The 18370-nt window shown below is 39.5% G+C and overlaps 1 protein-coding gene across 1 annotated transcript in view; it reads right to left on the reverse strand.

Annotated features, from left to right (window-relative positions):
* ACOT12 (acyl-CoA thioesterase 12) overlaps positions 1 to 18370 on the reverse strand; it is a 31722-nt gene that overhangs the window by 7462 nt on the left and 5890 nt on the right. Inside the window, exons 3-11 of the mRNA XM_074166276.1 lie at positions 17107 to 17167; positions 15985 to 16086; positions 13663 to 13795; positions 11618 to 11768; positions 8122 to 8241; positions 6588 to 6738; positions 4768 to 4823; positions 4314 to 4374; positions 2762 to 2845 (exon numbers count right to left, since the gene is read on the reverse strand). Of these exons, the coding sequence (XP_074022377.1) occupies positions 2762 to 2845; positions 4314 to 4374; positions 4768 to 4823; positions 6588 to 6738; positions 8122 to 8241; positions 11618 to 11768; positions 13663 to 13795; positions 15985 to 16086; positions 17107 to 17167 (919 nt within the window). The remainder of the gene's footprint in view (positions 1 to 2761; positions 2846 to 4313; positions 4375 to 4767; positions 4824 to 6587; positions 6739 to 8121; positions 8242 to 11617; positions 11769 to 13662; positions 13796 to 15984; positions 16087 to 17106; positions 17168 to 18370) is intronic.

Consider the following 18370-nt stretch of genomic DNA (forward strand, 5'->3'; position numbering starts at 1 on the left):
TTTTTTATGATGTAATTTCTTCACAGCATTTGGTGCTGGTTCTATTACAGGTTTCAAGCATTTAGGGTTAAGAAAGAAACTGAGATTGTGGCAGTCCCAGTGAATGCAGAAAGGACATATCACGTGGATAATAACACAGTCCTAGCACAAGGTTGAAAATAACGCTCAGTGTCTCAGTCTGATTTTTTTAAGCTTGCTTTTTCCAGCACAAGTGCTGTCATTTAATTGGCACAACAGTGTTTACTGAAAGTTATTAACCACTGGAATAACCTACACATGGAATTGGCAGATTCGCCATCACTGGAATTACTGATGATTTATATATGCTCTAACTCAAGTGGCTTATTGACTACATGCAAGAATCAGTAAGTGAAGTTTCATAGACGGTCACGTGCAGGAGGTCAGACTAAAAGATGGCAAGAGTCTTTTCTTGTCCCAAAACATCTCAACAACTTGATCTCTTTCTATGACCTTGTGACCCGCCTTCTCGATGTGAGGAAGGCTGTGGACGTTGCCTACCTGGACTTTAGTAAGGCCTTTGACACCATCCCCCACAGTGTTCTCCTGGAGAAGCTGGTGAACCATGGTATAGACAAGTGTACTCTTCACTGGGTAAAAAACTGGCTGGATGGCCGTGCCCAGAGAGTTGTGATTAATGGGGTGAAATTCAGTTGGTGGCTGGCCACCAGTGGTGTCCCTCAGGGCTCAGTTTTGGGGCCAGTCTTGTTTAATATCTTTATTGATGACCTAGATAAGGGGATTGAGTGCACCCTCAGTAAGTTTGCAGATGACACCAAGTTAGGTGGGAGTGTTGATCTGCTTGAGGGTCGGCAGGCTCTACAGAGGGACCTGGACAGGTTGGATCAATGGGCCAAGGCCAATGGGATGAGGTTTAGTAAGGCCAAGTGCCGGATCCTGCATTTCGGTCACAACAACCCCAGGCAACGCTACAGGCTTGGGGCAGAGTGGCTGGAAAGCTGCCCAGCAGAAAAGGACCTAGGGGTGTTGGTGGACAGCCGGCTTAACATGAGCCAGCAGTGTGCCCAGGTGGCCAAGAAGGCCAACGGCACCCTGGCCTGTATCAGGAATAGCATGGCCAGCAGGAGTAGGGAAGTGATGGTGCCCCTCTGTACTCAGCCCCGGTGAGGCCTCACCTGGAGTGCTGTGTTCAGTTCTGGGCCCCTCACTACGGGAAGGACATTGAGCTGCTGGAGCGTGTCCAGAGGAGAGCCACCAAGCTGGTGAGGGGTCTAAAGAACAAGTCATACGAGGAGAGGCTGAGGGAACTGGGCATGTTTAGTTTGGAGAAGAGGAGGCTGAGGGGGGACCTCACTGCCCTCTACAACTACCTGAAAGGAGGGTGTAGAGAAATCGGTGTTGGCCTCTTCTCTCAAGGGAATAATGGCAGGACCAGAGGAAATGGTGTAAAGTTGCGGCAAGGGAGGTTTAGATTAGATATTAGGAAGAATTACTTTACTGAGAGAGTGGTCAGGCACTGGAACAGCCTGCCCAGGGAGGTGGTGGAGTTGCCATCCCTGGAAGTATTTAAGAAACGTGTAGACGTGGCACTTCAGGGCATGCTCTAGTGCCCAAGACTGTTGGTTTGCGTCTTTTTATGGGTGGGTGTGGTGTGTGGTTGTGGGTGTTTGTTTTGTGTGGTTTTTGGTTTTGGTGTTTGGGGGTTTTTTTGGGTGTTTTGTGGTTTTTTTTGTGGTTAGACTCGATGATCTCAAAGGTCCCTTCCAACCAAGAAGATTCTGTGATCTCTGAATCTACATAATCTTAAAATAGTCACTAACCATATTTCAGAAACCAAACCTTAACAGATGTCTCTCAATAGTTTGGAAAAACATGCACTGCGACTAGATTAAAAATGAGTTTTCCAGCTAAATTATCTTGCTACTGGTTTCCTCAGCAGCATCTTCCCATCTTAAAACTGGCTTACACAAGCTTCCTTACTGATTTTGAGCTTGTAACACCGATAGATGAACAGAGAAGTGCTTTGCTTTCAGGCTGTTGTAATTTTTTACTAGAAAAAGGGCAGAAAGAAAGATATCCAAAAGAAAAAAGCATGCATAGAAAAAGTCAAGTGGTCTTCTGAGAAAACAGAGACTGAAAATTATGGTATATAAGTTGCTGCCACGTGCTGACTGGCAATGTCCACTTGGAACTATCACAAGATAATGCCTGCTACTTAGAAACGTCTCCCATGCTGCAAAGCTGGTAAAGGCAGGACATTACAGATTGTTGCACAAATTTTGCTTATTGTAGTGACATGAGAAGCCCCATAGATCATCAACAGCACTTCCTAAACAACGATGTCCAAGTCTAGAGCTTTGCTGGAATCAAACAATTTGGCCAAATGAAAACATAGAAGCAGGTCAGTTGTGGCAAAGAAAATGCCTCATAGAAATGAGATACAGGTTTGTTTGTGTTTTTACACTCTCCTCTGTGCTGCTCAACAAGCCAAACAGACCAGTTGCTGGCAAGCCTGCCCTTATGGGATCCAAAGTGCTATGTTCACCAATCATTCAGACCATGTTAGAACTCCTCCATGGCACTTCCAGGCTGCACAGCACTCTGGACAATCAACATTTCAGGGAAACTCTGAGAGTTTTGGTTTTCAACCCCAGGCAGAGTAAAACCACTGCCAAGCCAATGTATTTATTTACAAATGTAAAATGTTGCTTTTCTCCACCCACTTCTTATGGTGAAACATAACCTAAGTCGCTGTGTAGCTATTCCACAATCATGCACTTACATCATCCAGCGTACTGGTGATTTCCCACCCTGGTTTTGCTGCTAGGTGTGTCAGTGCAGCGATATTGCTGTAACTCACATATGCCTGAAACGTAAGATACATTTCTGAAAACAAAGGGGTAAAGGTACATTTCACTGAACATTGCAGAAATGAGATGCTCTTTTTCTATCATTACCCTTCCATCACAAACAAGTGTGTATTTTCCCAGAAGTGCTTTCCTTCCAGAAAACACAGCCCAGTAGTTTCTGAATTAAATACTTTCAATAGCTAGATTATGTGCTCACACGGCTGTTGGCAAAACAACCCTAATTAAACAACAACAAAACACTACTTCGGGCTTCTCCAATTATAAAACAGTGCAGCAAAACTGTGACCACTGGAGAGATAATACAGGTAAGCTCTGAGATCACTAAATTAATGGTTTTGTCCATCTTCCTCCTAAGTAATTAAAATCTATAAGAAAATTAACCTCTTCATTGCTATCATGCTGTGGTCTATCTTGGCAATTGCTTCACACAGCGGGCTCAGAGCAGAGAAAGTGCAAATATATCCATTATTTATGCTTGACTACAGTGGATGGAATTCTCATTTAACCACTGTATAAAGAGAATACAGCCTTAGAGTCTTTAATGACAAGTTTTAATTTAATAAATAAATCTTAAGTAAGTCATTTTTATTATTGTTTGCATATTTATATTTATTGATTTACAGAAAAGAAATGCTACTTCAAACAGTGGAGATGCCACTGTTAACAGCAAATCTCTTCCTGCATTACAATTCTCAATTATTTATTTTTTCATGTAATGGAAAAATTCCTAGTAAAATTTCTGTGAGCCAATGAGATCTTAAATGCAATGAAAATTTAACCACAAAAATTTGGTACGGAAACAACATTTAGGGTGTCTATAAATCCACCTAAATTCACGTTCATTACTATTCATTACACAACACAGGCACATTCTAAGGCCTAGCATGTACAAGCCAAAAACAAGTACCACTTGATGCAGAGGATCTATGAATGAACATAAGTTTTCATCTCTCTTTCCCACAGAAACAAAGCTTATGCTATTTCACTGTTCATCAGTCTGTTGGTATTGCCATGTCTCTTCCCCCAATTTTAGCATTTACTAAATGCTCTCCTCACAGCAATTTTTGAGAACGTCAGTGGCTGGGTAAAGATAAAACAAACCCAAACTAATTCCTCCACAGGAGAATTCAGCTTTTTAAAAGCTGGGGACACTGGGATAAAAATCTGCAGGAGACCTCGCAGCACAGCTGCCTAAGGGACCACTTCTTAAAAGAGTCTATTTTAAAGACATTTTTTGTTTTGTATGAAACTTACTCTTAAATCAATCATCTACTCTTTTTCAGAAGAAAAAAACATTCACCTTATTCCACATTTATCCATTCCTCTATGACTATCATAATGCTTAAGTACAGAAGGTCCACTTTGGAAACTGATACAGCCTGTGCAAATGTTCTACACACCCAAAAAGTGTAAAAATACACCATTTTATGCAAGTAGACAATAAGGACACAATCTACAGAGTACCTGGTTGCTTCTCTCCCAGAAATCAGAAGGTTTGTCTTCCTTAGTAGACAGCATGCATTTTCTAAAACAAAATTTCCAAGAAAAATAATGTCATGAATTGGTCCTTTACACTTTCTTCTATATATGCTAGAAACAATCACTTCTATAGGCTTAAGTGTCTTCTAAATACTTTGCAGGTATTTTAACTATCTTCAGTTGCAAGACAGGTTTGCAACAACTCCTTTTTCTTCCCAAGAAAGACAGGGAAACAAAATAACCTATAGAGCAAAGAATTTTTGAGACAAGTAGCCTCTAATAATTTCAGTGCAACTCAGGCAAAATTATTTGGAAAGTTAAGGAACATAACAGTTATGTCTGAAGAGACTTCGACTACTTAACAAATGATCACGTTTTTAGAGGATGCATTAAAAAACCAAGTTTTCAAATTCAAGTTCTCATTGTAACGCAACTATACCTGGCTAGTCGAATTCTCCTTCGAGCAACAGCTCCATGGTATCGCCTCATATCGTCCTTTATAAAAAGTAAAACAGACAGTAATAAACCTGTTTATTTTAGGACACCCTCCAAAAAAAGACAACTAAGTCCTATTTCTTACAGATGGACAAACACCAGAGAGGTATTCCAAATAAATAAAGAACTGTAGTCTGCACATTGGACTTCCCCCAGGCTAACCCGAGTCAGTGATTCACTTTTGATTTGACAATATTCCCTTAAGTTTGCAAAAACAATCCAATAAGAAAGTTGTATCACAGAAGCATAATCATAGCACTTTTTGGTCCTAAACCAGCGGCAGCTGGGCAGTGCACCACACACATTCTGTTCTTTCTAAATGTGCCACCTGCCAAATAAACATTAATCCAGTTCATCGCCACCTTCAAAGCACAAAGGAAGCATGGAAGAATCCCGATTTTAGCACACATGGATCTGGAACACAGAGCAAGCACTGTGCAAACAGATGTGATCTGCCCTTCAAGGTGGAAGGTCTTTCCCTTCCCTTATTAATACTCTGCCAGGGTGGATTCTTTTTTTTTCTGAAACACAGAAGTGACCCAAGAGCATACACCACACCAAGCTGCATTGAAGGACTTGTTATCTTGAAGGATATGCCACTTGGGAAAAAGCTTCCTTTATTCTGTTTTTATGAAATGACATGTCACTTCTGGAATAAGAAGAATTTCCAGATCAGCGCATCCCAGCTTTCTTTAAAGCAAGGACTTCATAATATCTTTTTAAGACATCTCTTGCCTGTTTTATAGAGCACTGCCACACCAGCTGTCACTTTCAGTCAAATGACCCTGAAAGTTTATACTACCTTGAGCGCACACTAGTTTTGCCAGATTTGATGGCTTGGCCTGAAGGAATGGGTGTACATGTTCCTATCTTGACGCTTAGCTTGTGGATGCCCCTCTAGGCAGGTCTTTAAGGGAAGCACGTTTTTTCTGAGAGAACCTAAGCTGCTATTGCCTTTTTTTTTTTTAATTATTATTCTAAAGAGGAATGGTCAGTTTTTCCTCTTGGAATGGTCTGCAATGGGCAGTAGTGAATCTTACTGCCTCAGTATTTAGTACACAGGACACTTTATTTGTCCAGTTGCCATCCTATAAAATGTAAGTTCACTGATGTTAAATAATCCTTTAATTTCTCTGTGCTGGCTCTATAAAAATCTCATAATTGGAGCAGTAAAGTTAATGACAGGCGACATCACAGCAAATAATTCAACAACAGTATTCAAACTGCTGAGTGCTTCATGAACCACTCTCAGGGAAACACACGCTGAGATCTCCATGTCAAAGGAACCAGAAAGCTCAGCCATGTCACAGGATTTGATTCCTACAAACTTCTTTATTAACTCTATTTCTCATCTTCATTAAAGGTTTAGAAATAATAACTTTATTCACTGAACTTAAGCGTTTCAGTTGTTTTTTTGCTGTCTGGGCAGCTTCTACAGTCCACAGAGATTGCACAAGACAGATAACAGACAGGTGCAAAAATGCACACGAAGCAGATTCTTCTTTCCCATCCATCAACTAACTTCAGAATTTCTAATGATGACTACTCTCCACTACACCTCTCAGGTTTGGATGACTGAAGTTAGCAATGACAAATCTTTTACTTAAAGGCAAACATTTCATTTACAGGTTTTCTCTTCTGCATCACCCTGTTTAGTCCTTGCTGTCCCAGCAAGGTTATATGGCTGTGTGACACACAGTATGCTGGGCTGGACCACACAATCTCATGTACGCATTCATCCTCCTTCTGAGGATGAGAGCTGACCTTTGTAGTAGGCTTGATTCTGGGGAAGGTGAGCAGCTCTCCTTTGTCATTTACAGAGTTAAAAATCAGAAACGCGCTGTTAATATGCCGTGCTTGGTCCTTGATCCATTCTTCACAGTTATAAGCCTCAACACGAACACCAACCTCCACACTGAAATAAAAGTTTAAATTAATTATTGAATTACCATACGCGATGCGGAAGCAGCCCTGAGACATACTAAGAAGGGCTGCTGCACACTTTCCTGTGAAGCCTGACTCAAATTCCTTCTGTAGCATACAGAATAAATTACTCAGTCTGGACAGACATTTCAAAAATAAAATAAAACGAGGCACTAGATGAAAAGTATTAATAAAAAGAGCAAAAATTGAACTAAGTAACAAAATATGAACACCAGGAAGCATACTAAGAGAACAGACAGCAAAAGGGAACAGGATGACATTGATTTGACATTCAGCAGAAGCGTAGTGTGAAGGTAATTCATGCCCTGCTAGCATTCTGTGGGGACCAAATACATCTGCAAAGAAAACAGCCATAGAACAGCAATGCCAGGATAATATTTGTCCCCTGTACAGAACTCGGAGGAGGAATTACTTTAGCTTCTGCCTTCTTGTGGCTTGTCTTGCTACACCTCTTGCAACTTCTGAACATGTTCTCCTGCTCTAGGTAAGGGCCATGCTGACAGAACAGGGCTCCACGTAAGTGTGTTGCACCCCTGGCACAGGCAGAGGGTCTGTTGGCCCAAAGCACTGTTCCTGTAGATGGGGAAACAGCCTAGCAGAGAGGTGCCAGAGGTCAGAGGAGAGTCATTCCCTGCAAGGCAAACACAACAGTAGCCCTAAAACTGCAGAGGAGACAGTGCATACATAGGAGAGAGACAAAGAGAGTAACCGTTTGCAGGCAGGATCTGTGCAAGGCTGGTCAACAGCCACACCACTAAATTCCAGGAGCACGTGTTCATTGTGCCAAAAATGTATGTTTTCATGCGTACAGTGACTCAACTAAAGATACAATTTCAGCATGGGCTGTAGCCATTTATTCCAAACTGCAACTGGCAAAGCCTCACCCCTGCATACACCCAAATGAACACTGGGAAGAAATAAACAAAACAAAGCATGATTTTTCCCAGTAACTGGCAATAAATAGAACCCAGATCTGTCAAGAGATGCCAAGACAAGAAGATTCTATCAGCAAGCTGAAGCCTTCTGAAGAATCAAATCTGTGGGACTAACTCATCCTTGAAGATGCCTGAATTTCAGAGTGGTATCTACATTCTGAATTTGCAGGATTGGGATTTGGTTATAAATGATCTTTAAATTGAGAGTGAAAGTCAAGAGAATAAATTTTTTAAAACTTTCACTGGGAAAAGTTAAAAGCACATATAGACAGATAGACAGATATAGATGTATCCCCAAAAGCGCCAGCTGAAGTATAATTCATTCAGTAATGCAAATCTGACTGATAGCTGAAACCTGAAACACTCAGTTAGGCTGGTGCTAGAGATGTCAAGGAAGACAAGCAGACGAGGAGCTTTACCTATTCTGAAAAGTATTGTTCACAATTGCATTGAAGACAAGGCGGTCACCCACAACGGATGGTCCCCAGAATTTAAACATATTGACTGATTTCAAGACGGGATATGAACGACAAAGTCGGCTGAAAAAGAAAGCATGAGAGACAAAGAACAAAACATACAGCCGTGTTAAAGAACCTCCCTTGTTATGTTTGAAGTGGGTAGTGATTAGAGCAACAAGGGTTGCACAACCTAGAAGATCACTATGTTACAATAATTTATTCCACAACCCACTGAAATACAGTTAACACGTTCAGCTCCAAGAGCACATAATTCAAGCTTCAAACATAATAATACCACTTATGCCATGCTGTTTCATTTTCAACACACTTTACAAACACCGACTAATTAATTCTCATGGCTTGATATTACCTTCTTTTGGAGCCAGACCATGAATCCCTTACCTACAGAGTAACCACTTACTTCACAGAGTTTCATTAATTTCTGTATGACTGCACGGGGAGTAGGATGTTGTTCAGTATGTACAAAAGCCAGATCACAGAGCCTTTAAACAATTAAAAGAAACCTGAGCAGAAAGGTTGAGCACCAGAAACAGAGTTCAAGCAAAGCAACGTCAATCTATCGATTTTTTTTAAATATCAATACTTTTTTGCTTGTTTGTCAGATGTTTTCTGCTAGTGTTATATGAAATAAAAAACCACTCATATCTGCCAAATGCAGTCGGTTTTGTTTATTTTTAATTTGGTCTGGTTTACTAAATTATTATGCAGTTCACTACTAGTGCTGAGCTGGGAAACTCATCTTTGCACACACAAGGGGATAGAAAGATGTTGAACTGATCAATTATCAATTCAGAACTGTTGGCTAAATTTCAAAAGCTGAGAGCACAACAGTGTATTACAAACACACAAGTCTTAGTAATTCTGATCCTTTTGCCCTTCCAATTGCATAGCGCACCCGCTGACCTGTCTTTTCTTATTTCAGACCTGATCCTGTACTGTGTTCAATTGCATGTTGCCAGGTTCAGCTGGAGTGTCCTACTGGATCTCTTTGAACTGCTTGTGCAATAGGCTGTAGCCACACTGGTAAAACTTAGCTGGTCTAGCACAGAAGATTGTCTGTGCCAGGCAAATACCCCTTCTATGAGCTTACTAAAAAAGCTGCTCTTTGGACAGTACAGTGGACAAACAGATAGACCCCTGATCAAACCCAACTACCCTGATAAAGGAAAAGCTTTGCAATACTGTGCCATGTACACTTGGGAATGTCAACAACCCACTGCTTTTCTGACCTTCACAGATGTTCCAGAAAAAATCCTCACTGCAGATACAGCTTAAGCGTTTGTGGAATTGGGATCTAGTTTACAAGCTCTCTGGTGTGAGCAAAAATTAGGTTTCTTCAGCAGTTCTAAATGTAGTCAAAGCCCCACTCTTGACTGGGATTTCTGTGCATCACATGAATAGGGAACAATACACAATAATGCCATTTATTTTTAGATTTTGAAATAACACGCTCTATTCTCATGCATGTGAACAAAACTCCTCAGTAAGAATCCCATATGCACATCTGAGAATAGATTTTTCATTGTGCGGTTTTTCAACTTGAAAAATACACACTTTGTAGTGTTCCTAGCTTTCAACTAACTGCACTCTGCAAGCTAATGTACCGGTATTGTTAAATGCACACAATTATCTGTAGCTAATTAATTGACTGGTACCTCTTTTTAATAGACTAATACATTCAAACGACTTTGTAATTTCATTAAGAATAATTTGCCTTTCTGATTTAAAATGCTAAATGGTGATCTTATTTCCAATGTTCACTGTAAAGATGCAAACACAGTATTATTGAAAATAAGAGAGGAACAAACCAGAAATTTGGCCTAAATATTCATTTTTTCCTGGAAAACTATGCCCTGAATGCTTTTACTTCAAGTGTAAGAAATAAGAAAGTACAGATCTGGTTCAAACTAATATTACTAATATTCAAATGGCTTTATTACTATCTGCAAGATTTCCATTTACTGTCCAATCAAAAATGTAGATGGGGGGAGGGGAGAAGAAGGGTAACCTCTAAAATGTCCTTAGAAAGTTATTTTTCAAGGGTTAGCCCTCCTCTTCCATTCCTCCATGAGAGTTTGTGGCCATAGCAACTCCTAAGTGGCACCTTCAAAAGCCAGGTCTAATTGTGAGTGGCCTCACTAAAGGTTTGTAGTGATACTAGCTATTTCTCAAGCATAAACTACAAAATTCTCTGTTTTCAACAAGCCTCTGTCTATTATTTCAGCTATTATTTCTGAAATTTTGGACATGACAAATCATACTTGACATTCATTATTTCAAAGAAAATTTTTTCACTACTTGGTTTCCTGATGTTTTCCTTCTCTTTTTAAAACTAGATGTGATACTCACTAGGTAAAATTTATCAAATGAAAACAGGTAAATATTTTGGGTCATATTATGGCAAAAATATGGAACAGTCCCTTTGAAGCCAACAAAATTACACACTGGGGTAAGGTCAGTGCATTCTAATGTGACTAAAGCAAGTTGTTTATCCAACCACTACAGAAAATCTGTTGTTATCAGTACAACTACTGGCTACAAATCAAAACTATATGAATAATGAATGGGAAGTCATTTAATTATTAAAGTTAAAAAGCGAAAACATATCTAACATCCCTGCAGTGAATTAGGTCACTTGGTATGCAAGGAGAATTCAAACTGAAACTCAAGCGCTGCTTACAAAAGAAGCTTTGTATAGAGTCCAAGAACAAGGAGGGAGAAAAACAACGGACTGATTTCAGGGGAAGAGAAATTCAATGATTATATGTCTAGGCCATACTGACAAGCAAGACTAGGCAGTGCCACAAAAATACTTCGCATTTATTACCTGAAGATGTCAGAGCCCTCTAAACTGCTAAAAATATTACAACCCTTGCGATATGGGACTCAGAGAGACTGAGTGACTTGCTGAAGGTTATGCATGCATTATGTGTGCGCACCAACAAAACATAACCTGTTTCTTTTGATTCTTCTTCTCTGACTTATTCTTTCTTCTGGCATAAGGATCTGCAAGCTAACATTTAGAAGGCCGTTCATTTTTGGGTATCATTTGATACAGGCTCAGTATTGGTTTTATCCTGACTTAGCAACTAACTGTATTTAAAACACTGCACCAACCACAAGGAGGCCAAGTTTCTAACCCTATTTCCAGTGCTGACGTTCTGCAGAGATTCTCAGGAGGATAACATAGCCTCTTTTGCCTTAGGGTCTGAGTGTGTAACAAAAGAAGAATAGTATTTGACTCCCACAGTGGTGTGGCATGCTGTGGGAACTGTACCACATAAACAGTTCAAAGGTCTCCTGCAAGCTGAGGAGGAAGAAAAGTCATTAAGGTTTGGGTCTGTTGCTTTCATAAAATAAATCCCTGTGAAACCTTAATGCTAAAATCACATCCATTTACATCCATATGCAAAGACCATATGTAGAATATATGTACCTCGCTGAGATACTTGCCACTGTCTCCATCCAAGCCATGATCTGACCACCAAAAGTGTTTCCATGATGGTTTGCATGAGGAGGCTGGACAAGCTCAATACTCTGTACATGAGTAAGGTCAGTTGAAACTGCATCTTCCTCTTCAAAAGAATCTGAAATACAGCAGCAATGTATTAATGAAATACTTCAGATAGTAACTCTGATAGCCAAGAAGAAAATACCCCTAGTTACTGAAGTGTAGAGTTTCCTTCAGACACAATGAAAAGAAGAAAAAAAAGACACAGGAGACCTCTGTTCTTTGCAAGGGAAGCAAGAGGCCAAAGATTTGCTGTGCTCTTCCAAGAGATGCAAGAGGTGGGGGATGGTGCACCCTGCAGTCTACCACAGCGCGCTGATCCTTCCCAGCCCTTGCTGTACCCTTCAAAGAAGCTGTGTCAGAAGCCATTACTCTGAAAGCTGGCTAGCAGTGAATGCAGGCAGCCAACTGCCTCAGCATGTGCTTGTGATTATTCATGGTTGCTATGCATGATCTCTAACAGATGTTGTCAGAGCAGTTTATCAGTTATTCCAATGCCGTTCATAGACTTTGACCACCATGTATGACGACACCTGTGCAAATGTGTCTAATTAAGGTTACAGTATGACATGATTATTTCATAACCTGTTACAAATCTTGTCATTACCAGAGACAACATAGACCACACGAAAAAGAGAAATACATTCTGAATCAGTAACCACCTTCCATTATCTGAACATTTCCAATTCCATTTCAAATCTTTAGCCATTCATCCTCACGCTGAGCTTTTTTTTTTCACTTGTATTTTGCAAGAACAGATTTAGGCATGAGATGATGTCAGTCATTTTAAAAGTGCACGTCTCTGTAAGAAGCTACTTGACCTGAATTGTACTTTTGACTTTTGCCATAATTAACTAACTTTACGATTATATAAATCCGCAGACACATTTGACTAACTTGCCCTTTGGACCTACTTAAGTTGTTGCATAAGATCCACTGAGAAGACAAACTTCACTTTCTGGATATGATTTATACCTATTTTGCTACCTGGTACCCTTTATATGCGATGTTTTCTTCTCTCTTTCCCCTATTTCGCTTGTTCTGTCTCCTTAAGGAGGTGAGTTAGTGCTAACAATGATAAGATCCTTTAAGGAAGTTTCCAGCCAAGGCAGTGGAAACCACAATCATCGACCTCTGATTTGTCTTTCATGGTATTAAACTGTCTCCTACAAGACAGTTACCATGAAGACTTGTAGCAAACAAGCCTCTTCAGTTCCACAGTCTTATTAAATTGTTAAGACTAGTATTTATATTTACAACAGGTTTCATCTTTCCTCAGTAAAACCACATAATGTCTGTTGTTTATACGAGGAATTATGGCTCAGATTTTCCAAATACCAGCATATTTCTTAACTGTTATGAACGTCTTTTGCAGGGAACACAGCAACTTTTAAGCACAACTGTCTTTAAGAACAGAGATTGCTATCAGAAATAAAGACAAACCTGCTTCTTGGCCCAATTTTTCTAATTTGGGCATGAGGAGTTTAAAAGTTTTTTTAACCTGTTTTGACCTCCATGTAATGAAGTTTCTCTTGCTTGTTGGGAATGATCTCATGGCATAAACATAGTTCTTAGTGCTTTCTTGTAAAGAAAAGCCATAAGCCTGGATGAATTTTATCCTTCCATCTACGTACAACTAGTGTCATAGCACTTTACTATGGTATTGCAAAGTTCTATGCGAACTGTTAAACCTCATACATATAACCCACATGAAGAGCTGCATGTCACATCTATTTAATGCATGCTTGGCCTTCAATCCTGCACTTTTAAATCTCGAATTTCTGAAAGACAAAGAAATACCACTCTATTAGAATAACTGTCTTACAAACCCTCGCAAATCTGGCATATGCTTTTCTACATAATATCACAACCTCACGGAGCTCTACTCAGCTGTTTTGTCTCATTTTTTCCTCCCTTCCAGCTGCCCACAAGTCATTTGTTCCATCCTCTATGCTGACCACAGTAATCACCTTCCTTATTACTCTCCTGCATTAGGTTCTGAAAGACCTGTTCATAGCCCAGTCGGATTCTTCTTCTCTCAATAGCCAGGGTGTGCTCCAGGTGGTCTTCTCTAGACAGAAGCTTTACAGGTTCTAATTCAATCTATGCAAATGAAGAAAAAAAAAAAAAAAAGGATTCTGAATGCTAAAATCATAATAAAGTACACTTTGAACTTAAAATGGCATCAGCATTTTCTACAACCTTTTTTTGTCAACACTCCAAGACGACAAGTTGTACTAATACAAAGAAACACAGAGTTCAAGTTCAAGAGATTCTGCATTATCCTGTCAGAATGATTTGTAGAGTTTTTACCTTTTAAATACAAACTTCCATGGCAGCACACACAGTTTAAGGTCATTCTCATTTAAAAGAAAAAAGAAAGAGGAAAAAAAAGATCTTAATTTGAAGGTTTGAGTATTGAATTTCTGTATCAGAGGAATAATCCAGTCGTATTGATCAGTGGTGTAGTCTATGAGAAAGTGCACCTCAGAGCCCACTCTCACTCACTACACAAGTAGCCTGCTCCTTCTTTCACAACTGACTCCATATACACATAGCCTGTTCCACCTGTCTGAGGACCTATTTTCAAAGAAGCACTGGTTTTCTGAGGTGGAGGAGAAACACATGAAAACCCAGCACTTGGTGCAGCTTCAGTCTCTACACATTTGTGCCCAGACATGCACCCTTCCCTTGCCAAGATCAGACCTTCTTCTCCCTTAAGTTAAAATTCCCATGTATGCCAGCTCAATGACAAACTGAATCCAAACCTCTACTGGCTTAAGAAAATTATTACATTTAGATAAATATTGCAGAGGTGCCACTGAACAGTCACTTGTGTCATTTGCCTACAAGGTCTAGCCTCAGAAATCTTCAAATAATGCACAAGCACTGCAACACAGACAAATTCAACATTTCGTGTCCTGCAGTGGTGCTGTTAATGCTTCTCAGTCTTCACTCAAACCGTCTTGCAGTTTCCTTGCCTCCTTTCTGGCCCTCCTCAAGAGCATCCTGGCTTTTTCCGGACGGCCCAGCTAAAAGATTAAGATGATGAGTGCATACTGTTGTTCTCTGGACAACTTTAGCAACAGTTGCTCAGAAAACTGGATTTGGAAAAATGTTCTTTAATTTCTTCAAGACTTTAATTTGTGATGGAATTTGAACCCAAGTCTCAAACTCCCTCTGGGGCACTCCTGTCTTAAGACTAATCTTAGTTAATCATCACCAATTTAATCCTGAATTAACCTCCCTGGAAATCTGGGGAAAAGGTAAATGGGTTGATGGCATGTATATGATATCAAACCAATAATAAACAATCCTTACTTTAAACTATTTTAGTGCTTTCAGCTTAACCAATTTAGCCATTAACCTTTCATTAACAAGCTGGGCTTTAGTTCTGGTAAAACTGTTCCGATCTGTTTCTTCTGCAAATTGTAATATATCATTGCAGAAGAGAAAGCAGAAGTGATTGGATCTATTAATTGCTCATGGGATGACTACTCTCTGCCAACCTGCAATGGAGGTTAGAAAGCAGGTTCACTGTCATAACACATTCAAAGAGATGGGAAAGTCAGATATATGATTCTAGTCACTCATGTTCAAGAAAGTAGAATACTATATACAAAGGGAGTTTATTAAGACGATCTGAGGGATATTTGGCCTTTCCCATATGAAAACTTTTAAAGAACTGTGCCTGTTTGGCTCAACAGTGTGAAGGCCAAACAGTACCGTGACTGATTTCTAAATACCTCCAGGGAGCCAAACACTGGGGAGAAGAAACAACATTGGCATGAAAACTAATTAACATAAATGGCAAAGAATTAATTTAGATTGGAAGCTAGCTTAAAAATAATGTCTTCTATCTGAACAGTGATAGAATACTGAACGACCTCATCAAAAGGGGGAGTGAAGGATAAAGAAACCCCACCTCCAACACCCTTGCAGGTTTCAAGATGTATATAGATCAGTTTCTGAAAAGGAGAGACTGTGCAGACTCACAGGGATCTCACTTCTCCCTCTGTCAATATTGACTGCAGCCCTTACAAAGACACCAGTTCTATTACTAGCAAATGTGCAAGAGAAAGGGGAAACAATAAAAAAAGCCTAACAACTTCAGAGCAGAGATGTGGAAAAAAAAATATCTCAATATAGTCCCGACTTCACGCTGTTTTCTTTTTACTGATCAGAATAAACAGATATGAACATTTTCCTGTGTTCACAACCATAAAAGTTGGGTTATTTCACAGAAACTCAGTTCCAGAAACTTCAAGCATAGAAGAAAACAGGAATAATACCTTTCCAGCACCAACTGGTTTGGCTACATATGTTGCATATGCCACACTCACGATTTTTTCAACATTAGTCAGAACGTCCTGTACTGTAACCTTGATGCCAACCTACAAGGGAGGAAGTTGAGGAGGAAGGAGACAAAAAAAGGCATTTACATCATTGTCAGTTTAGTTGAGACAAAATGGTGCAGTGTCTATCAAACTAATCACATTCAGTTTCTTAAACCAAAAAGAAAAGAGTTAAAAAAATGCTTTATCACTGATACATCTCTGAACACATAAGAACATCACAATATTTGCTGAGCTCTGAAAAGTTCTTAAGTACAACTCTGTATGTATGTTTAGTATCACTTGTAGGGTAAAAAAAAAAAAAAATAGAAAAGGCATTTAATTTTATGGACATCTCTTTCCATTTACTTGTGTGCCATTTGGAGTCCCCATCTGAATCTTTCTAAGATCTGTATGAGCAAAATAGTCTATATAAGCATATAAAACACAATGAAACACTTGAAGGTAAAACACTCTATTTGATCCTGTGAGACAGTCCTGACATGCATCAAAGCTTCTGGTTTTTTTCTAATTTTTAGAACCTTTTGGAATACTTTCTTTGTGAGATGAATCACTTCCATTAATATAAATGAAAATTGGACTTGGGCACAATGCAGAGAAAAGTACCCTTAAAGTTTAATTCTGATTTCAAGCAAGTGATTGGGCAATGCTTTGCATACTTGTTACAATATGAAGAGTAAGAATGCCTGAAATAAATATTTTTGTATCAGAAGTTCCAAAAATACTTAGAACTCTACCTATTCAGTGGATCCTAGCTCTGATCCAAAGACTGCTTAGAGGTCAATAGTTTTGAACTGGACCAACACCACCTATTTCATCCTGTCCATCATACCTGCCACAGATTTTAAGTCTTCAGGGTCCAGTGCCTATTTTGACACAGACTATTTTACAGGAAACATACAATTATAATAGTCATTATGAAACCAGAGTTTAATTAGGTAAGATATCTGCACAAAGTTCCTTCTTAAACAAATGGACTCATGCTGCATTCCTCTACTCCTTCTACCTCTCTCCTCTACTCTTCAAACATCGCTAGGAACAACAGCGATGATCTCTTACCTCCATGCTGGTTTTGAATGCTCTGTTCACCTTTGCTTTGATGGTAATAATTTGTCCGATCCTGTTAAGAAGAATAACATCTTACAGTATGTAACCATGCACCTTAATATGGGTTTGAACCTGCATCTCTAGGTATTCCTAAAAATAGTGAAGAAAATCTCATTAATCAGTTTGTGTCGTCCATACTGTACTGAAAATGCACTGAAAAAGGTTTAGCCCTGTTACTCATCAGTCAAACTTCATTCATGCTCAGCAATGATTTCAGTCACTCAGAAAACTGCATAAGCTTAATATTAGCATTCCTTCTCCTTGCTGATGTCTGTATGATGTCAGGGGAGCTCCAGGCCCCAGGTCCCTCAAGAAATTTTGGCCTAGATTCTGCCTTTGTTCAAAAGCACATCTTGCTGTGAGTTACACCGTATCACTGAGTGTATCTAGCTGCAAAGGCACACAAGATACACTCCATGTGCATTCTCTAGCATATAGATACATGCACATGAGGAAATAATCCCTGGACAAAAAGGGCTCTTTGACATCTTTGAAGGATGGGGAAAGAGTTCACTTTCTAAGTTTTGGCCAAGAGCACGGCTGTAACATGTCCCTTCTGTCCTGACAGCATACCTCTGAACAACCAACTACTCTTTCCCATTTGCCTACACAGAATACCTAAACAAAATTATATCTTTATAGAATTAAATTTAAATGATAAAGTAATTTTTTTCCCTCTGGAATTTCTAAAGTACCTGTTATGTGTCGATAACAAGAGTAGCCCTTGTTTTCAAACCCCTAATATCCTAGCACAAGGCAATGCTGAAAAGGTGGACAGAAGTCAGTTTCCCCTAAAATTGTCTTATTGAGCAGAGCGGCAAAAGGACATGATGTGCATGGTAAGTCAGAACCACAGCCAAAACAACTGGGCATCAGGCCACTGCCTTCAGGGAATTTAGACTGACTTACAACTGCTAAAGGTAAGTCCCAGAGGAGGAAAAGTGCTGCTAGTTACATCCAGGACTGCAAAATATAACTCAGCCCACTTGAGTATCTATGAAATAGACATTTACAGCTAAGGATTTGGCACAGTTATGACCCCAGTTTACTAAAAAAAATTCTTTATAATTTCTTCCTAATTTAATAAACAGAGTTTCGATGCTTAAAGGTAAGGCTTTTCCTAAATTGCTTCTCTCAATGCCAGAACTTCAAACAAATTGTTACCAAACACTAGAATGGGGACTAGGAAACCTGTGCCTTTACAGTATTGGGCAGG

Source organism: Numenius arquata, chromosome Z (genome assembly GCF_964106895.1).
Source record: "Numenius arquata chromosome Z, bNumArq3.hap1.1, whole genome shotgun sequence".
Lineage (NCBI taxonomy): Eukaryota > Metazoa > Chordata > Aves > Charadriiformes > Scolopacidae > Numenius > Numenius arquata.